This window comes from Cetorhinus maximus, chromosome 2 (genome assembly GCF_964194155.1).
Source record: "Cetorhinus maximus chromosome 2, sCetMax3.hap1.1, whole genome shotgun sequence".
Lineage (NCBI taxonomy): Eukaryota > Metazoa > Chordata > Chondrichthyes > Lamniformes > Cetorhinidae > Cetorhinus > Cetorhinus maximus.
Window position 1 is genome coordinate 71,083,232 of NC_135880.1, and position 25,370 is coordinate 71,108,601.

At 44.0% G+C, this 25,370-nt stretch overlaps 1 protein-coding gene across 1 annotated transcript; it reads right to left on the reverse strand.

Annotated features, from left to right (window-relative positions):
• Positions 1 to 23,890: 23,890 nt before the first annotated feature.
• LOC144690378 (histone H2B 1/2-like) lies at positions 23,891 to 24,268 on the reverse strand. Its single transcript, XM_078557822.1, has one exon. The coding sequence runs from the start codon at positions 24,266 to 24,268 to the stop codon at positions 23,891 to 23,893; it is 378 nt and encodes a 125-aa protein (XP_078413948.1).
• Positions 24,269 to 25,370: the final 1,102 nt, after the last annotated feature.

Consider the following 25,370-nt stretch of genomic DNA (forward strand, 5'->3'; position numbering starts at 1 on the left):
ATAAGCTCACTTGTTCACATGGGTGAGGTAGTGGAAGGTGGCCCATGTCTATGGAACATCACCCAGAGCAAAGGGATCAATGCCTCAAGAAAGGAAGCTGAGAAAACCAGTCAAAGTAATATTTAGAACTGTGGGTAAAATATTATGCTGGTGTTTTTTGTCAAACTTCAGCTTTTGTGAAGTGCACCTTGTTAGAAAGGAGGACAGGTTCCCAGTGCTACTCTAAATACAGGCTTGACTATTGCCTCCAGTGTCTGTGTCAACACCTACCGGCATCCTGCCCAGTTAACTTCAAGAGTGAACAAGGGAAGGGAACTATAACTATATGTTTACCCTCCCTTGGGCCTTCCCTTAGTGCCTTGATTTGTAGTTTGGCCTCCAGGTACAGCCTGAACTGTCCAAATAGCTTTCTTTAGTCTCAGAGTCAAAATTATTAGGAAGGCAGCATGCGTGACTGAATTAAAAAGGAACTCCCTGGGCTGTGCCTGCAAAGAGGACATCTTCTTTCCATTTTTCTTCCTAATACCAAGGGAAGTTCTGACCATGGCGGTGAGTTATGATTTCCAACTCATCACCTTTTTAACTATTGGAGTTCCAGATTCTTGCTGCAACATTACAGTTTATTCTGGTCAATTCTGACTGACTATCAATCTTAGAGCAGAGCATGAAACAGAGAACAGTGTGGGTGTTTCATTTCTAGGTGTGATAATCAATCACTGTTATATGAACAAATGAAAAAAATGCACGACTGATAAAAATCCTGACAAAGTTACATGCAACTATTAAACACCACTTTGAGTAAGAAGGTAAGAAAGGTCAATGAATTTGTAAGATTTTACTTCTTAAAGTCTATAAAATTAAATTCAAAATTGCTTACTGGTTGCCAACCCTATTTTAGTATGAGAGCGAGGGAAGATTCTTTCCTGGGAATGCCATTCATCATGATTGAATCAACAAGGCTTCATTGACAGTCCATCTCCTACAGGACTCGCATTCTGTTCCAATCAGGAGGATCAAACTGAATGCAATCTCCCAGGGTTTATGCTCATGGCCACCAGGGTTCAGCTCACCAGACATGATTAAGTTACTAGATGATGCAGGTAGAGTTTATGTTTCCAACAAAAAAGGGCAATAGGTTCACATCTGACATTATATCAGGCTCATCGACTCCCCTGTTTCCCCACCCGCCTCATTTCCAAGCTCAAGCTGTAAGAATATTTATTTTCAATATGAATGGAGTAAATCATTTACATACAATTATTTTCTGATTCAGATTTGCAATAATTATGAATATGAAGCAACGTTATAAACTGAGGCTTTAGTTCCACAATCAATCAGCTTAAGAAATTTAAGTATTGTAGGGTCATTCCAAATGGCCTCCAGCATCCTGGGCCAACTCTCACTTCCTTCTACAACAAAGCTGTGTGGCTGGGAATTTCCTCAAAGCTGCTCCTGCTCCGCTGCTTTAACTTTGCCAGAAGTGTGGTAGAATCCATGTTTACACACATAAACAGGATCTGCCACACTCCCAGTGAAGTTATGGTGGCAGACTGGGAATAACTCGGAGAGAAGACTCAGTCCCCTGGCCTTGATGAACATGATTTAAATTTGAATCCAATGGTAATCAGCAATAACACCAACAGTTTAGGTGTCACTTTGGAGGTATTAATTTTTTTACAGTAGGGTTAAATTTGACCATGTAGGGCTCATTTTTCTAACAGTACATGGCCTCATTAGGGCCCAAAATGGCAGGCAGGAACTGTATGCACACTTCCAACTGGAAGTGCCCTGCCTGCTATATTGGGTCAAGAAAAACAAGAGGCCTTCTTTATCTGTGCCTGGAGCAGGCAGTACGCTATTTGCATGTGCAAATGAGGAGTCTAGTGTCTGCTTCAAGACCTTGCTGCAACATTTGTTTGTCCTGAAGCAGCCAACATACCAGTGGAGGTGAGAGGACAAAAATGGATGCGCCACAATTGTAACACTCACAAAACCATTTGCGAAGGCAAAATATTGAATAATTCTGCTGGCAGTAGTTGGGGAAATGTTGCTGTTCATCGTATTCGTGGTGTACATGATAAACATCAGCCAAAAGATTGGTAGCGAGCATCACTTTAAATCTCAGTTCTTAGGTAAGAGAAGAAAAGACTGCTAAACAATCAGTTATGTCTTTAATATCCGTCTCCTCCCTTGAAGCTCATTGCATCAAACACAGCTCAGCTGTGTCTGCTGCAAGACATGTTTCCCACCTACAACTGATCAGAATTCTGCAACGCGTACAAATAAGAGTATTGTTCATTATCAGCAATTGATGAGAAAAGCATTCCATTGCAAAATGTCCGGTCCGCTTGGCAGGCATTTGAACATTTAAACTACTATCCACACATTTTGGTGACTTCCTGCAGGATTTTGATTTTGTCAGCAAGATTGTGCCCTTCTGATGTTGCACAACATTCCTTGTTGCAGGTTGTCCATCTGTTTTTTTTCCTCCATCCATTCCTCCTTATCTATTCTTCCAAGCAATCAACCATGGTTTGAGTCTATGTTTGGTGAAGAAGCTTTTCAACAATTCTATCAGCATAATGTAACAATGTTGCCTATATTTTCAATTTTCTTTTGATCTCCTTAACCCAACTGAAGTACATTCCTTGACTCTAATTTCTCGATAACTCTGAAAATTTTAAAGATCTCTGTTCCTCTCAGTAAAATCCCAGTGTAGGCATTTTGACCTTATATTCCAGAGCTCGCAGTTCAAGCCTAATAGCCTCCCTTCAAAATCACTCTCTCCAGTCATTCCAATTAACTATCCAAAGATCATCATTCACTCCACCAACACAACTTTGGCAAAAATTCAGAGGAACCCTGTTTATGCATCTCATCACAGAATAACAGAATTTTCACAGCACAGAAGAAGGCCATTCAGCCCATTCAGTAACGACTCTCCGAATGAGCAATTCACTTAATGCTATTCTCCTGTCTTCCCCCCGTAACTCTGCACATTTCTTCCTTTTCAGATAACAGTCTAATTCTCTTTTAAATGCCTTGATGGGACATGCCTCCACCACAATCTCTGTAGTGCATTCCAGACCTGAACTGATTGCTGCATGAAAAAGCTTGTTCTCATATCGCTTTTGCTTCTTTTGCTGATCACTTTAAATCTGTGCCCTCTCATTCTCAATCCTTTCACGAGTGGGAACAATTTCTCCCTATCTATCATGTCCAGACCCCTCAAGATTTTGAAAAATTTTAGCAAATTGCAGTACTTGGGTGTTGCTGAAAAAAGACATTTTGTCGAAGTTTTTCATCTTGTGCCAATCAGGACAATCATAAGAATACCAATGTCAGGGTAACAACAACTTTATACTGTATGAGAAGAGAGCGCAGATTGGTTGGCAAGTGGGCTCTGATTGGTAGAGGCATTACCTTTGCATTATCTTCTGTATCTGGATGATCATCAAACAGAACAGAAGACAATTTGAGATATGAAGCCAAAAACTGAATACAGTGCTCAGTCTGAGCAAGTTCAGATTAAACAATTCCAAAAATGTTTTCCTATTTCTTTCAGTTTTACATATTAATATCTTACTTCTTTTTTTAACCACTTGTACACATTGAACAATTTTTAATGGAGTCCATCAAAATTCTCAAATCTCTTTCCTGCTGCACATTATTATTTAATATATACTCAACATTCTTGACATTTAAATGCCCTCTGAAATGGCCTAGCAAGTCACTTAGTTGTAACAAACGGCTACAAAGTCACAAAAAAGGAATGAAACCGAACGGACCACCCAGCATCGACCTAGGCATCAGAAACGACAACGGCAATCGCAGCCCTGTCGACCCTGCAAAGCTCTCCTTGCTAACATCTGGGGCTAGTGCCAAAATTGGGAGAGCTGTCTCACATGCTAGTCAAGCAACAGCCTGATATAGTCATCCTTACGGAATCATGCCTTACAGATAATGTCCCAGACTCCACCATCACCATCCCTGGGTATGTTCTGTCCCACCGGCAGGACAGGCCCAGCAGAGGTGGCGGCACAGTGGTATACAGTCAAGAGAGAGTTGCCCTGGGAGTCCTCAACATCGACTCTAGATCCCATGAAGTCTCATGGCCTCAGGTCAAACATGGGCAAGGAAAGCCCCTGCTGATTACCACATACCGCCCTCCGTCAGCTGATGAATCAGTGCTCCTCCACGTTGAACACCAGTTGGAGGAAGCACTGAGGGTGGCAAGGGCGCGCAATGTAATCTGGGTGGGGGACTTCAGTGTTCATTACCATTAGTGGCTCTGTAGCAACACTACTGACCAAGCTGGCCGAGTCCTAAATGACACAGCTGCTAGACTGGGTCTGAGGAAGGTGATGAGGGAACCAACAAGAGGGAAAAACGTACTTGACCTCATCCTCACCAATCTGCCTGCCGCAGATGCATCTGTCCATGACAGTATTGGTAGGAGTGACCATCACACGGTCATTGTAGAGACGAGGTCCTGCCTTCACATTGAGGATACTCTCCATCGTGTTGTGTGGCACTATCACCATGCTAAATGGGATACATTTCGAACAGATCTAGCAACTCAAGACTGGGCATCCATGAGGCACTGTGGGCCATCAGCAGCTGCAGAATTGCACTCAAAAATAATCTGTAACCTCTTGGCCTGGCATATCCCCCAATCTACCATTACCATCAAGCAAGGGGATCAGTCCTGGTTCAATAAAGAGTGCAGGAAGGCATGCCAGGAGCAGCACCAGGCATACCTAAAAATGAGGTGTCAACCTGGTGAAGCTACAACACAGAACTAGTGTGCCAAACAGCATAAGTAGCAAGTGATAGACAGAGCTAAGTGATCCCGCAACCAAGGGATCAGATCTAAGCTCTGCAGTCCTGCCACATCCAGTTGTGAATGGTGGTGGACAATTAAACAACTCACTGGAGGAGGAGGCCCCACAAATATCCCCATCCTCAATGATGAAGGAGCCCAGCACAGCAGTGCAAAAGAGAAGGCTGAAGCATTCGCAACAATCTTCAGCCAGAAGTGCCGAGTGGATGATCCATCTTGGCCTCCTCCAGAGATTCCCAGCATCACAGATGCCAGTCTTCAGCCAATTCGATTCACTCCACGTGATATCAAGAAATGGCTGAAGGCACTGGATACTGCAAAGGCTATGGGCCCTGACAATATTCTGGCAATAGTACTGAACTTGCTGCGCCGCTAGCCAAGCTGTTCCAGTACGGCTACAACACTGGCATCTCCCCGGGTATGTGGAAAATTTCCCAGGTATGTCCTCTACACAAAAAACAGGACAAATCCAACCTGACCAATTACCACCCCATCAGTCTACTCTCCATCATCAATAAAGTAATGGAAGGGGGCATCAACAGTGCTATCAAGCAGCACTTGCTTAGCAATAACCTGCTCACTGATGCCCAGTTTAATATCCGCCAGGGCCACTCAGGCTCTGACCTCATTCCAGCCTTTGTTCAAACATGGACAAAAGAGCTGAACTCCAGAGGTGAGGAAATAGTGACTGCCCTTGACATCAAGGCAGCATTTGACCGAGTGTAGCATCAAGGAGCCCTAGCAAAACTGGAGTCAATGGGAATCAGGGGGAAAACTCTCCACTGGTTGGAGTCATGCCTAGCACAAAGGAAGATGGTTGTGGTTGTTGGAGGTCAGTCATCTCAGCTACAGAACATCACTGCAGGAGTTCCTCAGGGTAGTGTCCTCAGCCCAACCATCTTCAGCTGCTTCATCAATGACCTCCCTTTCATCATAAGGTCAGGAGTGGGGATGTTCATTAATGATTGCACAATGTTCAGAACCATTCATGACTCCTCAGATACTGAAGCAGTCCATGCCCAAATGCAGCAAGATCTGGACCATATCCAGACTTGGGCTGACAAGTGGCAAGTAACATTCACGCCACACAAGTGTCAGGCAATGACCATCTCCAACAAGAGAGGATCCATTGCCTCTGATGTTCAATGGCATTACCATCACTGAATCTCTCACAATCAGCATCCTGGGGGTTACCATTGACCAGAAACTGAACTGGACTAGCCATATAAATACTGTGACTACAAGAGCAGGTCAGAGGCTAGGAATCATGCGACGAATAACTCACCTCCTGTCTCCCCAATGCCTGTCCACCATCTACAAGGCACAAGTGAGGAGTATGATGGAATACTCCTCACTTGCCTGGATGAATGTAGCTGTCATAACACTGAAGAACCTGGACCCCATCCAGGACAAAGCAATCCGCTTGATTGGCACTACATCCACAAACAACCATTCTAACCACCACCAACGCACAGCAGCAGCAGTGCATACCATCTACAAGATGCACTGCAGAAATTCACCAAGGCTCCTTTGACAGCACCTTCCAAACCCACGACCACTACCAGCACGAAGGACAAGGGCAGCAGATAGATGGAAACACCACCACCTGGAAGTTCCCCTCCAAGTCACTCATCATCCTGACTTGGAAATATATCGCCATTCCTTCACTGTTGCTGGGTCAAAATCCTGGAACTCCCTTCCTAACAGCACTGTGGGTGTACCTACACCATATGGACTGCAGTGGTTTAAGAAGGCAGACCACCACCACCTTCTTAAGGGCAACTAGGATGGGCAATAAATGCTGGCCCAGCCAGCGAAGCCCACGTCTCGTGAATGAGTAAAAAAAATTATTGATTATTCTACTTAATTTCAAGAGCTTGCACTGTCTGTGGGGGACTCTATCTGAATTCTTTCTACCCATTAAGTTAGCCTGTTCAGATTTGCTTGGATTATCATGCATTGCAGAGCACATATAGACCACTATACCCTATTTGCAAACTTACATTATTCCATCCTTCAAGACATTTCTGAAGCTTATTAACAATTTGACTCCGTCATCTACTCTGTTGAACTCGACTGCCAACCAGTTTTCACTCTAATACCTCCTGATGCACCACTAAACTTTCCTGTCCAACTTTCAACATGAAATAATCAGGTCAAATACTTTATCATCTATCCCTTGGACATGTACCTTTGAAATTAGTTAATGTGGAACAGTGTTAAATGCCTTTTTGAAATCCATTCTTTCCACTATTATGTTATAATACTTTTAGAGCTATTATATTTTCCATTGAATTCTGCTAATGTTTCCTGTTCATATCTCTTATCAGCTTCTTGGCTTTCTTTTGATTACATACATAAAAATACATAACAATTACAACTTGCACTTAACACAAAGAAACACCCCAAGGTCCCTCAAAGAGGGATAATATTTTTAAAAATACGTCAGTCTGAGGAAGGAGATGTGAGAAAGAATGGACATAAGCTTCATCAAAGAGAAGATTTTAAGCAGGATCTTGGAGGTGGAGTGGCACAGGGATTTAGGGAGGGAATTCTGGATTGTGGGGCTTAAGTGCCTGAAGGCACAGCCACCAATGATGGATAAGGAAGGATGATGGGTCAGGATCAGAAGGGTGCAGCATTCTGTGGCTGTAAGGCTGCTGGAGGTTACACCATAGAAACAAATGATTTAGTCCAAACATGTTGGTGTTTATCGCCCACGAGAAGTAGTCTTAATCCTATGTGCCTTCCCTATTCCCGTAACATTTATACGGTACACTTTTATTCAACCACCTGTCTAGCATCTGCAATTTCCACCTACTCCTTACCTATACATTTCAGAATTTTATTAACCTTATTTTTCTCCCTTCCATAACTTGCTTTGTTACCTACATTAGTATACCCATCTATCCTCAATTAATTTCTGGGGTCAATTGCTACACAATGCAAAAACATGTTCCTAAAGCTTTACTATTTTCTGCCCATATTTTTCTCTTTAAGTATCTCTTTCCATTTCATTTGGTTTCATGAAGTATTTTATTCCCTCTCTTGAAATCCAATTTTCTAATCGGTTGTTTTATCTACACTAATTCTCAGTTAAACCTTAAAGGTAAGAACAGAATGTTCATCATAGCAGTAACATTGGGCCGAATTATCCCAGATTTGCACTAAGTGCAGTAGTAGGCGGGAAAAGGATGTTTTACCCACAGGCTTCAATGGCGGGTTTTTACACCATATTGTCCCAATCCCGCCTCATTAATCATGCATTCCTGGGAAAAACACCATTTAGCTGGCAGGTGGCCTTTGATTCGCCCACCATACCATCACTTCGCCGTTTCCTCACATCAGGGGCTATATTTAAAGTGCAGTCGCGTGCACACCTCTCAGTGCTTCCAGCCCAGGACTGCTGCACAGAAGACATGGCCCTGAAAAGCAAAATGACTGCAGCCCCCCAATTCAGTGACGCATCCCTGGACACCATTGGAGCCCACCCTAATGTCCACTACCCCCACGCTGGCCACAGGAGGCCCATCAGTGCCACCACTCCAGCTTGGGTGGCAGTGGCAGTGGTGGTCAGTGCCAACACTGCACAGCAGGTTTGCCATTTAATGCAGTAAAAGGATGAATGATCTCATCCATGCCACCAGAGTAAGGCAACCATCTCATCACTCTAAACTCACACACTCCAAGCCCATCACACATTCACTGGCATCTCACTCACTGCCAGCTCAAGTGACATCACCATGCACTCTCACACACACACCCTCACATCCCCATCTGCCCTTATCTCCTCTGGAGACTGCCTCCTCAGCCCTGAGCCTCTTGAGGCCACTTGCACAAATCAACATGTGTCCCCACACACTCCCTGGGATATCCCCCCTTCCCCAGTAACGACCTCGCCCTGCAGCCTCTTCCCTTGCTTGAAGGCACTTCTCCTCCTTCACCAAACAAACCCTAGTCCTGCAGCCATTGAAAAGCCACCCCCACCTTACGGTTGGTCTCGTAAGTAGAGACCTGCCCGTGAGCCCTCCTAAAAGTGATGTGGTGATGCCTGTGAAGCCTGGCACTGATGACTGCAAGTGCTGCCTGAAGCAAGGTAGGTAATCAAACCTCGAAGTCCCAAGGGAAGTGAAGCTCGCCAGGTGCACATCGCCAGGTGCATGCCGATGTGCCTGGATGATCCAGCATGGGGAGATGATTCTGGCGAGCTGGGCTTATGCAGATGTATTACAATGAAATTCCCAAAGTGCAGCGGTGAGAAATGTGGCCTGCTCTTGACAGACAGAGTGAATGATTGCAAACTGGACTCACGACGTTATGAAACCAATTTTTGGCCTTCCCACCATGTTGTCCGTTTATGCCCGCCATGACACCTGATGCCAAAGGGCATGGAAAATTTTACCCATTGTAATAGAAGAGAAAAATGGATCAGCACATTGGTCTGAACTCCCTTAGACTTACTGCAGCTGTTCCAACATAACTTACTCCAGAGTAATGACATTGCAACAATGGAAAATCTGAGGAAATTCAGGGCCAAACGTATTTTTCAGTTAACATGTTGATGCCTGCCCAGTTAGTGCTGGTCAATTGATTTTACTTGATTGCACTTGAGCTAAATTACAACTCCTCCTCCATAAAATGTAATTCAGGTCTTGAAGGCACAACACTTTGATTCAATACAAAATCAAGTCAAATTCACGAAAAGGTGAGGGTTGTTACTTCTAGTTGTTGAACTGTTTAATTTGTGTAGTGCCACCTAATACCCTATCACTGTGGATGGAAAACTTTCAGGTAATGTTTATTTTTCCTGGAAACTTCAACTGTTTATTCTGATAGCATTGAGAACACAACAATGATATTTTCAGTTTTTAAACAAACTCACCACTTACAACTCAATGAGCTTTTGCCCTATTTGGTGATCACACTTAACCATATGAATATCAGCAAACTATACTTTGAGTGATTTTCAATATTACGACAAGTATATCAAGCAGTAAGTAGGTGAATTCGCTGTCAGATGTAACCCATTACTATTCACTGATAGGAAATCTGGGTTATAGTGTCAACTTCCTGTTTAACTGCAAACATTAGTTAATGTTTAATTAATCAATAATGATGCTGGCTACCCAAGTAGATTTTATACTGATAATGTCTGAAAGTCAAAAAGCAACAAAAATTTTGTCTCTGAAGCAATTTCCTCTGCACCCTTTCTGTCATTGCCTGATTAAAATGCTTTAGTGTTGTCCAATGTAACAAATGCATCTAGCAAATTAGTCTGACTCCCATTTGCTGCTCTTCCTTGTCTAGATGGTACATTAAAAAAAATCAATATTGCACTGAATGTTGGTGGCTGTAAAGAAGACACGTGAGAACTTTAGTCAATTTGATTTTGTTTCTTGCTTTTAAAATAACATTATTAATTTATTTAATATCCACTAACTAAATTAGTTTGAGCCTCATGGGCATTGATTCTGGTTCTAATGTGACTGCAACCACTATAACTCTAATGAACGTTTTAGTGCTATTTGTTTATTTAATAGATAAATGAAGGTCCAGCTTGCTATTAAATTCATTTTCATTGATTAAAACAAAATTATGCATTTCTTTAGTTGAGTTGGGATGCAGAAGCTGTGCAAGCCAGCAGGCACTCTGTCTTAATTGACCCTTAGCTTCCAAAGAAGCTGACTGACCACCTAAACTCCCTTTCTGTATTCTCCATCTCCTAAAGGTGACTGAACCAATATTAACTGACTGACCTCGCTGTGCTATTGTTAGGTACTGGCAGTGCCACATAGTACATTGCTCTCACTTGGTTAAGTCATTCAATAGAGATGCTTTGGCAACAGAATAATTAGCCGTTTCAACACAATATGTGCTATAAAGCTCATGGGGGTGAAATTGAGCTCAGCAGCACCTGTTTTGTTTGGGCACAATGAGCGCTCCAAAATGGCATCCATATCATGCACACTGCTAGTTGAATGCTTTCTTGGTAAACCACCACCTTGACCATTATGGTCAGTGTGTGATTCTGATTTGACACCAGGGGGGCTATACAAAAGGGTATTGGATCATTGTCTGAAATGGGAAAATGTTCAGTTCTATGGAGAAAAGGCAGGGGACTGGCATGAGATGAATTGCTCCTGTACAGGGCCAGAACAGACACGATGGGCTGAATGGTCTCTTTCTGTGCTGTAGCCATTTTAGCTCAGAGGTACTCAAGCTAAGTCCTGCTCTTAACCTTGCACAGCCAAAAGAAATGTAAGACTTGCATTTATATAGTGCTTTTCATGGCTAACAGATGCATGAAAATGCTTTACAGCCAACGCAGCACTTTTGAAGTATAGTCACTGTAGTAAGAAGTGTTATGAGGTTGTTTAGTGTCTCACTAAGAGGTCTGAAGGTTTGTGTGGTTAAACATACACTGTTTATTGTTAACACACATCTATATACATATCTCCAATGTATGGCCTTAACTAGGTGCTATCTTCATGCCAACTTCTCTCAGACTCTCTCTTCACACAGTCTACCAACATGCGACCCTTTACATCATAATGTGAGTGGTATTGTTTCCTCAGTCCCACATTAATCCTTACTAACCCGATCACACGAATACTACACCTCCCCCCAAGTCTTTACCCAAACATATTTACAATAGAGCTTTTGTTTCCATGCTCCCCCTTCTTCCTCCACTCAAGTCCCTGATTTTACAAATTCACATGGTCTGGAGGCCTTACAATTCTTCTAGATACCGTTCTTGTCACGTTCAGAGGAGTGGTCATCTCAGTTACTTTGGGCAGATTTTGTTGGTTCAGAATTGAAATCATAGTATTCAGTGTTTCTGATACTTGATTGACTCCATCTGATTTGCTTTTTGTGAACCTTTAAGTTGCGTTTCTCTTTATTGACAAACTTTCTGCTTTGTTTGGTTACCATGGGCTTATCCTGTTCTTTCCGGAGGGAATATTCACTCCACTTGTTTTCTTATATGGTCACTGACTGCTCCTTAGATTCTTTTAATTCACTCGTTAGACCCTCAATCGGTTTCTTAGAATTTTCCTTATCTGATTTTCAAGTCTGGATTTGCTCTTCCATACTATGCATCACATCTTTCATGTTCTTCAGAGTGGATTGAAATCCAAGAATTTCATTGCTCTTTTCATGATGAAGTTCCAACATTTCATCAGTTTTGATTGTTAATTCTGCAATCAGCCTACTGTTTTAATTCATCAGCAATCCCCTTTCCTGTTCCAGGCATTTCTCACAATACTTAATAGAGACTTCTGATACTTAAAGTTCATCAAGTTCTAATTTTTCATGATCAAACTCATCTTTCATACATGAAAGTTGGTTCTCTGCACTGAAGTTTGTCCTTAGCAGAGCCTAATTCCTCTGTGCTATCCTTCAAGCTCACATACTGTGATTTTACTTCTGCTAATTGTTTCGGAGACTCTTCATGCCCCTTTGTGAAAACTTCCACTTTCTCTTACAACTGTTCAACTTTTTCATGACATTATAGGTTCTTGATTTTCATTTCAGCCATGTCATTTTTCAACAACTCAATGGTTCTCAGTAAGTTTGAGGCATCCAGTGCTTTTTCTTCTAACTCATTGATCTTCAGTATTGGATTTAAATGTTTTGATCTTATTTCTGTCTTTTCTTTCTCTGTCTGCAGCAGAGCTTTGTCCTTGTCCTTCATTTTGGTTTCACTGTTGGCCAGGTCTGTCTCTAGTGAAGTCTAAACTTGTTTCAGTTCTGTAATTGTGCAGCTCATGGTTCAGTATCCCCTTGCAGCTTGGAAAGCTCTACAGCTTTTCCTTATAATGCTTCCTTTTTTCTATTCAGCTGGTTATTCAGCTCTTCAGCCTCTTTCTTGTATTTCTTGACTTCTTCTTGGAATATTGCACATTGATGAGTCTTCTCTGCCAACTGGTTCTTTAGTTCATTCAGAATGACGTTAAATTAATTTTGCTTCTCTTCATAATTTTCCAGAGAACAAAATTTGATCTAGGGGATCCTTGTAGGGCATGAAGGTCCTTCAACAGGCTTTTCTTCTCTTTGTGAAGCTCAATTGCTTCATCATGAGTTTTCTTGTAATTCAACAGAGCCCCCTCGACTTTGTTCTGCTGTTCTTTCATTCTGCTGTTCAAGGCAGCCTTCATTTCTTCATACTGCTGAAGGGTTATGTTCTCCTTTTCTATTTGATCTTGAAGAAAGATTAGCTGTTAATTTACCCTTTTATTTTCTTGCTGACCTCTTGCCAATTCATGCTGTGCATCAGTGTATTGCTTTGTTGCGACTGATAGTTCCAATGCAGCATTACCTGAAGTAGTATTCAACATATTTTTTAGCATCTCATGTTTTTCCAGGGCCACATATTGATTCTTCAAAGAGTATTTCAGGGTAGTGAGTTCTTTGAGGACCTTTTCTGCTTGCTGTTTTCCTTGGCTATACTTCTGGTTGAGTTCTTCCAACTCAGCTTTGATACAAACATTTTCCTGTGGAGTAGCTTCATTTTATTTTTTCAGATTTTGTTACTTTTGGGTTACATCAGATAGCTTTCCTTCATTCACAGCCACCTGCTCACTCTGTACTGATACCTGTTGTTGCAGTTTGGGTAACGTGTTGGAATTTTCAAAAAGCTCTATTTTAAGCCTTTTGCCTGCTTCTCAACCTCTTCTTTCCTCTGAACTAAGCTCATCAGCTTATGCACTTCTTTGTACTGATGGTCTACCACCAAGTGTGGTTTGCTTGGGTATTGTCTTCCTTACCCTGCGTCTCCTTGCCCTTTGGTTCACTATTGGATTGTTCCATACATTTTTTTAAGGTCTGCGCTCTCCACAACTTGGAGTTAAAAATACTGGTCAAAGGCTTTTAATACCTCACCAATTGTGATTGAGGATTCATCTATACCTTGTCTTATGATTACACTGTCAGCAATTTCATCAAGTCAGTACAAGAATGTATTAACATGCACTTCATCTGATTTCCTACTTAATCCTGATGTACTCCTGAAATGTAAAAATTTTCTTCTCCATGATGCCCAATCTTGTGTCTAGTTTGGCCCTTGCATGAACTCAAATTGCTCTGGTAGTTTCAATTTACTATCCATTGCTGTTTTTCAAAACAGGGGAGTACAGATTTTTTTTTACAAGATGGTGCCACAGTAGCTGTTTTTCCTCTACTTCCCGTGCTTGTTGGGTTTTGGCAGGCTCTCATTGGGCTCTTGAAGCTGTCTTTAAAACTTTGTGATTCTACAGGAAACCTTTTAAACCAACAGTTTTGGCCATTTGCTTCTTTAGGCTTGGGAAATCAATTTGAAGGCGTTTTATTTTGCTTCGCCTTCTGTTTTAGTTTTTCTTTTCATTCATTGGAGCTAGGCCACCACGTGATGTGGTGCGGAGTCTGGACACGGCTGTAACGTTCTTCCAGCTATGCTGCTTAAACAAACGGTATGCTCCACCTGATTAGTGGCCTGATTATTTTTGAAAGGTTAGTTCAACCTTTTTTGGTAAATTTTGCTCACACTTTTCGTGATCTGGCTAGGTCCTTTGACTCTGCGTCCAAACAGGTTTGGCTTTTCATCTGCACTGTGGATTGTTCTTATGCCCTTCAGCCTTTTCTTGCTTTTTGGAATTTTGTTCATCCTTTTGTGATCTGGCTAGGTCCTTTGACTCTGCGTTCGATCACATCTGGCAATTAAGGTTTTTCGGGTGATCTCCAGCAGTCTCTTCAAATTAAGTGCACCTTCGCTCAGGTCAACTGTAGTTTCTTTATATTGTTATGCCTTGAGATTCTGGGGTCCTTCTCCAGCTTCTTTGAGATTATGGGTTCATTCATTAGCTGCCACCATGTTGCAAGGTTGTTTGGTGTCTCACTAAGAGGTCTGGAGTCTTGTGTGGTTGAACATAAACTGTTTATTGTTAACACACAAATACATACATATCTCCAAGGTATAGCCCTGACTAGGTGTTACCTTCATGCTGACTTTTCTCAGACCCTATCTGCACACAGTCTACCATCATGTGACTTGCTATCTCATAATGTGGATGGTACTGTTTCCCCAGTTCCACAATACCCCTTATTAACCCAAACACCCTTACACGACAAGAAATGTGGCAGCCAATTTGAGCACAGCAAGATCCAAATCAAAACTATAAGATAACAAATAGATGATCTGTTTGCATGATGTTGCATGATTGAAGGATAAATGTTGACTAAGCCACCAAGGACAGCTCCCTGCTCTTCTTTGAAAAGTGCCATGGGATCTTTTGCATCCACCAGAGAAGGCAGTTAGGGCCTCTGTTTAATATCTAGCCTGAAAGACAGCACCTCTGACAGTACAGCTCTCCCTTCGTACTACACTGGAGTGGCAGGCTTGATTCTTGTGCTTATGTCCCAGAGCATAACTTGGACCCAGAACCTTGTAACTCACAGCCAAGATTGCTACCAAATGAGCCATGGTTGACACCCTGGGCTGCTATGGCTGAAAATGTGTTCAGCAGCAGGAAGAATCCCTCAACAGCCCTTTTTAAAGGGATTATCAACTACTTACATGCTAGTTGCTGGTTGATTTCTTCTGGCTGTTGCCAGAATACAATTCTAAATATTTTTGGTGCAAAAAAGTTTCAGAAGTTGTCAGGAAGTGGTGTGTCAGGTGCAGAAAGACCTTGTACTGAATTCAGGGCACAAAGCAGTTGGCTGCAGACATAAACACACCAGCAGGTCTTCCTCTTGAAATCAAGCATGGGTGGGAGAATCCGCAAAAGCTATGCAGAGCAGGACAAGCTGCTGGAGGCAGGAAGGAGAAGTGGGGTAGGACTCTCTGCAGGCCATGTACAGCCAGGATGTTCGAGTAATTCTCCATCCTGAACCTCAATAATAACTAATGAGTTAAACAACTGCCCTTCACTCTGTCCGCAAGAAAGACCCAAACCTCCCTGTCGCTTGCCATTTTAACACTCCACCCTGTTCTCTTGCCAACATGTCTGTCCTTGGCTTGCTGCATTGTTCCAGTGAAGCCCAACGCAAACTGGAGGAACAGCACCTCATCTTCCGACTAGGCACTTTACAGCCCTCTGGGCTGAATATTGAATTCAACAACTTTAGATCTTAAACTCCCCCTCCCCCCATCTCCACCCCATTTCTCCCCCCCCCCCCGCTTTTTTTTTCAATAATTTATATAGATTCTTCTTTCCCCACCTATTTCCATTATTTTTAAATCTAAAACTAAAACCTTTAGTCTTTCCACCCCACCCCCACTAGAGCTGTACTTTGAATATCCTGTCTTCCATTCTTAATTAGCACTTTTCTCAGACAAAGACCACCACCTTCAACACCTCTTTGACCCTTTTGTCTTTGACATCTTTTGATTATCTGCTCATCTCCACAATCATCACACCACACCCTCAATGTGTCTCTTCCCCCCCTTTCTCCCCCCCCCCCCCCCCCCCCCCCCCCACCCACCTTAAACCAATTTATATTTCTCCCTTCTTCTAATCTATGCTCCAGTTCTGCCGAAGGGCCATGAAGGCTCGAAACGTTAACTGATTTCTTCTCCGCCGATGCTGCCAGACTTGCTGAGTTTTTCCAGGTAATTCTGTTTTTGTTTTGCCCTTCACTAAGGAGGTTGTCACTGAAATCTGCTGTTCAAGGTCAACATTACAGCAGGAGAAGGATTGCATTGTTGATGGCTTTGAAGGTGACTGTGACCATGAATTTTTATGCACCTGGGACCTTCAGGGCTGGAGACGGAGATAATAGAAACATCTCACAGGCCTGAAATTTTCCCTTGTCGGGCGCACGCGATCGGCGGGTCCAGGAGCGGTCGGGAAATAGACCCCTGACCGTGATCAGCCCCTGACTGCGATTTTACGCTGGTTGGCCAATTAACAGCCAGCCAGCGTGAAACGCATGCTGAAAAGCTCAACGCCGCCAGGGTGGGGGCGGGAAGAGGGTGGGCGACGACGTCACCGCGGGCACAGGTGAGCACTTTGAGCGAGATGCCTGAAGGCAGACAGCTGCCTCAGGGAGCTGCAGACCTTCAAATAATAAAATGAAACATAAAAAAGCTGCAAAAAATGCTCATGCAGCACAATCAAGCAACTGAAAGCATACCTCGTAAAAATGCTGTGCCCAGATATTTCTTTTTATTTTATTTCCTAACGGAGATTTCATCCCGTCCTTGGATGAGGTTTCATGAAAAATGTAAAGGCCGCCTGGCCGATTCGCTCGTCCGACAACGGTAAGATTGGATGGGCCATGAAAAACCGCGTTCACTTACGCTGTTAAGGGGCTTAATTGCGCACTTAATAGTCGGCGGGCACGCTTTCAACTGCCGTGCATGCCTGCTGAGTGAAATATCGGACGAGTGCGCAATAACATTGAGATGTTCGACTGATATCATTTCGCGCAATTTTACGCCCAATCAGATCGGGCACGTGCCCACCTGCCAAACGTAAAATTCTGCCCACAGTCTTTAGTCTACTGTTACATAAGGAATGTCACTGAGGCTCTCTATTCAAAGAGAGAGAATGTAATTTCATGCTCTTCTGCCAAAGAGAAGGAGGCAGAGTGAACATGAGGCTTGTGAGGATTGAAAGTTTCTCCCATGATGCAGAGTGCCATTGACTGCATGCATATTGCTTTGCATGCACCTTGTGTCAATTCTGCCATATACCAAAGCCAAAAGGGATTCCATTCCCCCAGTGTGCAGCACATCATGTAAGTCAACGGCTGGAATCCTGGCTGCAGAAACTATGCCTTAATTCTGTGGCAGACCACTTAGCCAGCTCTAATCCAGCCATAATGGCTACAATGAGAATTATACTGCAACAAGAAATGTGATTGAGCACACTGGCATGCTGAAGCAAGGATTCCGCTGCCTGAACTGCTCTGGAGGAGCCTTGCATTACTCAGCTGGGTGGGTCTCAAGATTTGTCGTAGTAGAGGCTGCATGCTGCACAACCTAGTCATTATGAAGGAACTGGCCACTACCTATTGACAAGAATCAAGAAGCAGGAGCATGAGGAGGTGTAGGAGGAAGAGGGAGGAGAGAAAGGCAGGCTGCAGCCGCAACCCATTTCTGCCTGGGCTGCACATAAAGAACTCATTCAAATGCAATGCCAGGAACCTCAACCCAATTCCACATTCACTTATCATTGTATTTTCCCCTCGGTCACAATGCAAAACTAAAAGCCACCACAAAACTAACATTCCAACATCCTGCGATATTGCATGCAAACTTAAATTAATCATCCTTAGTTCCTGTCTTGCAGGTGCCATTTCTGCTCTAGTGCTCCTACATAGTGCTAACTCAGTGGCTATAACATAGCTGGTGGGAGGCTGCTGACTGTCAGTAGAGGAGAGTGCAGATGGCCTTGGAGGTTGACCTTAAGCAGTTCTAGGCCTACAAGGTTTGTCTTCAAACTGCACCATCTTAGTCTGGTGCATAGCAGCGGTCAGGGTGACAGGCAATTGCAAGTGCACTGGCAGAGTCGCAGTGGTGGGATCACGAATACTGTCATCCTGAGAGAAAACAGAAGATTTGTCCTCCGTGGAACCACTGCCACTTGCCCCAGGGGGAACCTTAGCAGTCTTATTGTAGAGCAGATAGCTGGACTGTTGTGACACCCTGGGAGCCCTTTAGAATACTGGTATCCACAGCCATGATGGCATCAAACTGAGCTTGCATGGCAGCAAGTTGAGCCTGCATGGCAGAAGACTGATCTTCCAGTGCAGCACTCAGACCTTTGGTGGAAACTCCTTATGCTGCAATGGAAGCTGATACATGGTCCCAGGCCCAACCATCTTCAGCTGCTTCATCAATGCCCTTCCTTCCATCATAAGATCAGAAGTGGGGACGTTCGCTGATGATTGCACAATGCTCAGCACCATTCGCGACCCCTCAGACACTGAAGCAGTCCATGTCCAAATGCAGCAAGGTCTGGACAATATCCAGGCTTAGGCTGACAAGTGGCAATTAACATTTGCACCACACAAGTGCCAGGCAATGACCATCTCCAGCAAGAAAGAATCTAACCATCACCCCTTGACATTCAGTGGCATTACTATTGCTGAATTGCCCCACTAGCAACATCCTGGGGGTTACCATTAACCAGAAACTGAACTGCACTAGCCATATGAACACTGTGGCTATAAGAGCAGGTCAGAGGCTAGGAATCGCCTGTGATGAATAACTCACCTATTGGCTCCCGAAAGCTTGTTCACCATCTACAAGGCACAAGTCAGGAATGTGATGGAATACTCCCCACTGGCCTGGATGGGTGCAGCTCCAACAACACTCAAGAAGCTTGACAACTTCCAGGACAAAACAGCCCGCTTGATTGGCACCACATCCACAAACATTCACTCCCTCCACCACCGACACACAGTAGCAGCAGTGTGTACCCTCAATGAGATGCACTGCAGGAACTCACCAAGGGTCCTTTGACAGCACCTTCCAAACCCACAACCATTACTGTCTAGAAGGGCAAGGGCAGCAGATACATGAGAACACCACCACCTGGAAGTTCCCCTCCAAGACACTCACCATCCTGACTTGGAAATATATTACCTTTCCTTCACAGTTGCTGGGTCGAAATCCTGGAACTCCCTTCCTAACAGCACACGGAATGCAACGGTTCAAGAAGGCAGCTCACTGGCACCTCAAGGGCAATTAGGGATGGGCAATAAATGCTGGCCAAGCCAGCAAAGCCCACATCACATAGATGAATTAAAAAAATCGACTATCAGGTTGGCTGCACATGTGTAATCCATGCTGGAAAGGATAGTTTTCCCATGGTCTGCACAAAGCCCTTCGTCAAATTGGTGCCAGGCTCCTCTTTGACACTGAGAACAGGTTTTGTGGCGGGTTTCCCAATCAGCCAAGCATTTTATTGTGTGGACCCATCAGCCTTCTTCTTTAGTCTGGCCCATCAAAGGCCTCATCTGATTCCTGTGCGGCAGAAGTCATGTGCCACCTAGACCTCGGGCGAGTTGGCACCTGCACTATTCTTGCTCTTACTACAGCATAGTTGTGCCCAGTGTCTCGCCAGCTGCAATTCTGCCTCTGATTTGAGTTTGTGGCTGGAACTGTAAGTTTAAGTGGCTGAATGTTTTCATCATCACTCTTTTTCTGCTCTTTCTCTGCCACCTGGCCAGTTGGCAATTGTTGGGTATCTGAAAGGAGAAAGGCACAAGGTTAAGGTTGTGATGTGGGGAGGAGGAGAAAGTAAGAAATACATGCTTATACCATTTGCAGCATGTAAGTCAGAACGTGGTAAGGGATGAGGGTGAAGTTGGATGTGAGAAGGATAATTAGTGTTGGATCCTGGTCACCAGTTTGTTGGGACTGATGGGTTCAGGTTTCATGCTTGTTTTGGGATGGGCGCGTTGGTACAATAGACAGAGTAGGTCACTAGACATTTTCTAGGGGGAACACATTCTGTTTATTTACAAAAGTATTCAGCAGCTACACTTGCGTGCTTACAACTCAAACTCTGTCTCCGCATTACAGACTCTGACTATAGACTACTGAGGTAGCCTGCACTACTCCTCTATTGGATACTAAGATCATGTGACCTTCCATAATAACATTCTTCTTAAAGTTGTGTTACACATCAGATTACCACATCCCTCCCCTTTTACTCAGAAATACATTTATAGTTACAATTACAATTTTCTCAAAATATCAAATTATTTAGACAGATAAGTAATTTACAAAGAGGGCATTTTTTGAAGAGAAGTGGCAGTCAATCAAACACAAAGATAAAAACAAAAAGCTAAAAGCTACTGCGGATGCTGGAAATCCAAAACAAAAACAGAATTACCTGGAAAAACTCAGCAAGTCTGGCAGCATCGGCGGAGAAGAAATCAGTTAACGTTTCGAGCCTTCATGGCCCTTCGGCAGAACTGGAGCATAGATTAGAAGAAGGGAGAAATATAAATTAGTTTAAGGTGGGTGGGGGGGTGGGGAAAGGGGGGGAAGAGACACATTGAGGGTGTGGTGTGATGATTGTGGAGATGAGCAGATAATCAAAAGATGTCACAGACAAAAGGGTCAAAGAGGTGTTGAAGGTGGTGGTCTTTGTCTGAGAAAAGTGCTAATTAAGAATGGAAGACAGGATATTCAAAGTACAGCTCTAGTGGGGGTGGGGTGGAAAGACTAAAGGTTTTAGTTTTAGATTTAAAAATAATGGAAATAGGTGGGGAAAGAAGAATCTATATAAATTATTGAAAAAAAAGGCAGTGGGGGGGGGGGGAAGAAACGGGGTGGAGATGGGGGGAGGGGGAGTTTAAGATCTAAAGTTGTTGAATTCAATATTCAGCCCAGAGGGCTGTAAAGTGCCTAGTCGGAAGATGAGGTGCTGTTCCTCCAGTTTGCGTTGGGCTTCACTGGAACAATGCGGCAAGCCAAGGACAGACATATTGGCAAGAGAACAGGGTGGAGTGTTAAAATGGCAAGCGACAGGGAGGTTTGGGTCTTTCTTGCGGACAGACCGCAGGTGTTCCGCAAAACAGTCGCCCAGTTTGCGTTTGGTCTCTCCAATGTAGAGGAGACCGCATTGGGAGCAACGAATGCAGTAGCGCTTCCTGTAAAGACTCCATCCCATTCTCTCAGTTCCTTCGCCTCCGTCACATCTGTTCTGATGACGCTACCTTCAAAAACAGCTCCTCTGACATGTCCTCCTTCTTCCTTAACCGAGGTTTTCCATCCACGGTCGTTGACAGGGCCCTCAACCGTGTCCGGCCCATATCCCGCGCATCCTCCCTCACGCCTTCTCCTCCTTCCCAGAAACATGATAGGATCCCCCTTGTCCTCACTTATCACCCCACCAGCCTCCGCATTCAAAGGATCATCCTCCGCCATTTCCGCCAACTCCAGCATGATGCCACCACCAAACACATCTTCCCTTCACCCCCCTTGACGGCATTCCGTAGGGATCGTTCCCTCCGGGACACCCTGGTCCACTCCTCCATCACCCCCTACTCCTCAACCCCCACATATGGCACCTCCCCATGCCCACGCAGAAGATGCAACACCTGCCCCTTCACTTCCTCTCTCCTCACCGTCCAAGGGCCCAAACACTCCTTTCAAGTGAAGCAGCATTTCACTTGCATTTCCCCTAACTTAGTCTACTGCATTCGTTGCTCCCAATGCGGTCTCCTCTACATTGGAGAGACCAAACGCAAACTGGGCGACCGTTTTGCGGAACACCTGCGGCCTGTCCGCAAGAAAGACCCAAACCTCCCTGTCGCTTGCCATTTTAACACTCCACCCTGTTCTCTTGCCAACATGTCTGTCCTTGGCTTGCTGCATTGTTCCAGTGAAGCCCAACGCAAACTGGAGGAACAGCACCTCATCTTCCGACTAGGCACTTTACAGCCCTCTGGGCTGAATATTGAATTCAACAACTTTAGATCTTAAACTCCCCCTCCCCCCATCTCCACCCCATTTCTCCCCCCCCCCCCGCTTTTTTTTTCAATAATTTATATAGATTCTTCTTTCCTCACCTATTTCCATTATTTTTAAATCTAAAACTAAAACCTTTAGTCTTTCCACCCCACCCCCACTAGAGCTGTACTTTGAATATCCTGTCTTGCATTCTTAATTAGCACTTTTCTCAGACAAAGACCACCACCTTCAACACCTCTTTGACCCTTTTGTCTTTGACATCTTTTGATTATCTGCTCATCTCCACAATCATCACACCACACCCTCAATGTGTCTCTTCCCCCCCTTTCCGCCCCCCCCCCCCCACCCACCTTAAACCAATTATATTTCTCCCTTCTCCTAATCTATGCTCCAGTTCTGCCGAAGGGCCATGAAGGCTCGAAACGTTAACTGATTTCTTCTCCGCCGATGCTGCCAGACTTGCTGAGTTTTTCCAGGTAATTCTGTTTTTGTGAAGTAATTTACAAATTCAGTTTTTCTGGGGGTTTCCTTATGTGTGTAGAACGTCTCAGCTCTACAGCTTCAGATGCATTGTCCCGAACCTCCTTTTCTGGTGTTGTCTGAACATCAGGTTCTCAGTGAGCACCTGCAGATCTGTTTCCTCAACTTTTGCAGGTACAGCTGACGCTTCAGACACATCTGTACTCAGTTGAGTTCTTTCAACAGGAAACGTTGACTCGGTTGTGATCACTGGTGAAATCATTTTTTGGTGAATGGTTTCTCTCCTCCTTTTTCGATCCACATGTCTCTGTATAACTTGGTCTTCCATCTTCTCATGGTAAGAAAGAGGTCCAGTCACTGCACTTATTTCACCCGATAGCCACTTTGGTCCTTCTCCAAAATTCTTCACATATAGGCCTTTCCGTGCCATCGTCCATTCGATGGGAGAGCACTGCTTCCACTCCTTAGGGAGATGTGTCATATGTCAACATCAATTCTTTCCTCTGATCTTAATGTACTAATAGATTGGATGAGTGCAACAATTTTTTTATTTTTATGAAAGCTTTTTTCTGTGCTGTTTGCCAAGACCAATGTTGGTTTTTCTTGAGTAGATAATACAGAGGTGCCATTCTGTAGATAAATTAGGTAAGAAACGCCCATAGTAATTGATCATCCCTAAGAATGATTTGAGCTCGGAGGTGTTCTTTGGTGCAGGTGTCTCTCTTATGGCTCTCACTTTTTCCTCAACGAGGTGGAGGCCCTGTGAATCTATCTGGTGACTCAAATGGATTACCTCCTTCACTTGGAACATGTGCTTTTCTTTTTTTAAATGCACTTCAACCTGGAAGAAATGTTTTAATACTTCTTCTAAGTTTGCCAAATGTTCCTTTTCAGTGAGCCCTGTCACCAGAACATCATCTTAATAAACTATAATGTGGGGCAGCCCTTGCAGTAAACTTTCCATTCTTCTCTGCAATATGGCGCAAGCTGAGGAGATGCCAGAAGGCAAATGGGTATATTGGTGCAACCCTTTGTGTGTAATTATTGATAAGCATGACTCATATCAAGCGTCATGTAGGTGGTTCCACCTGCTAGCTTAGCATATAATCTTCAATTTTCGGTACGGGGTGTTATTTTCACTAGAGTTTGGAGCTTTACTTGGAGCTGGTGTACTTGGTCATCGCCTTTGTGCCATCTGACACGGCGTGCTTGGCCAGTTCCCCGGGCAGCAGCAGGCACACAGCAGTCTGGATTTCCCGGGAGCTGATGGTGCTGCGTTTGTTGTAATGGGCCAGGCGCGAAGCCTTGCCCGCGATGAGATCAAATATGTCGTTGGCGAATGAGTTCCTGATGCTCTTGGCCTTGGAGGAGACGCTGGTGTCCGGGTGAACCTGCTTCATCACTTTGTAGATGTAGATGGAGTAACTCTCTTTCCTGACTCTTCTCCACTTCTTGCCACGCTTAGCCGGCACTTTCTTCTGAGCTTTCTTAGACCCTTTCTTGGAAACTGCTGGCTTTTTTTCGTCACCCATTCTCACGCTCAATTTTTAAAAAAAAATGTGAATGATAGGGTGTCTGTCCAGTTTAGCCACTTTATTAACTGTCAATTTGTAGTCTCCACAAATTCGAACGCTCTGGTCGGGTTTAGGGATAGGGACTATTGGTGCTGCCCATTCAGAGAACTGCACAGGTTGTATAACTCCCAGTTTCTCTAATCTGCCCATTTCCCACAATGCATAAGGTACTGGTCTTGCCTTCATGAATCGGGGGGTCACCTCTGGGTTCACATGAATTTTTGCTTGCAGCCCCTGGATCTTCCCAAGTTCATCCTTGAAGACTGAGGCATATTTTTGTCGTAGCTCTGGTAACACACTTGCTCTCAGCTGGAAAATTTCAGCCCATTTTAACTTAATCTCCCTTAACCAGTTTTGTCCAAGGAGACTTGGCTCCTCGCCTGCCACCACCATCAAGGGTAGTTTTACTGATTGGCTTCTGTAATGAAGAGTAACTCTGCTTATGCCTTTGACTTGGGTGTCTTCTCTCATGTAAGTTTTTAATTTGGCGCCTGTTTCTTCCAAATTTAATTTATGTTCCCCCTAATTCAGGTATTTGAAGGTGTTTTCACCAATCGCTGTAGTGGAAGCTCCTGTGTCCACTTCCATTCTAAGAGGTCTGTCATTTACCTTCACTGTTATATCTATTGGTTCTGTTTTCCCAACCTTCAAGTTATACAATGAATAAATACCTGAATCTGTTATTTCAGGCACTTCTACATTGTAGATCTCACAGGGTTTTTTCTTTTGTTTGAAAGTCTGCCTGATTCTTTCCTTGCACTGTCTCATTAGGTGTCTGTGTTGATGACAATAAAAACATTTGATTTTTTTTAAGCTGCCAATCATTATAAGGTTGTCTGTTTCCACCTCTGTTGCATTTATTCCATGGGGAGAATTTTCACGTTGGCGTGCAGGGGCAGGCCCCGCACGCCAGTGTGTGAAATGATGCGCAGTGACGTTCGGCGTGTGCCCCGACATCACCGCGCGTCATTCTGTGCTCCCACTGAACTGTCAGAGGCCTATTAAGGCCATTAATTTAAATAATTGACAGGGCTGCCTGTCCAACCTTATGGTTGACGGG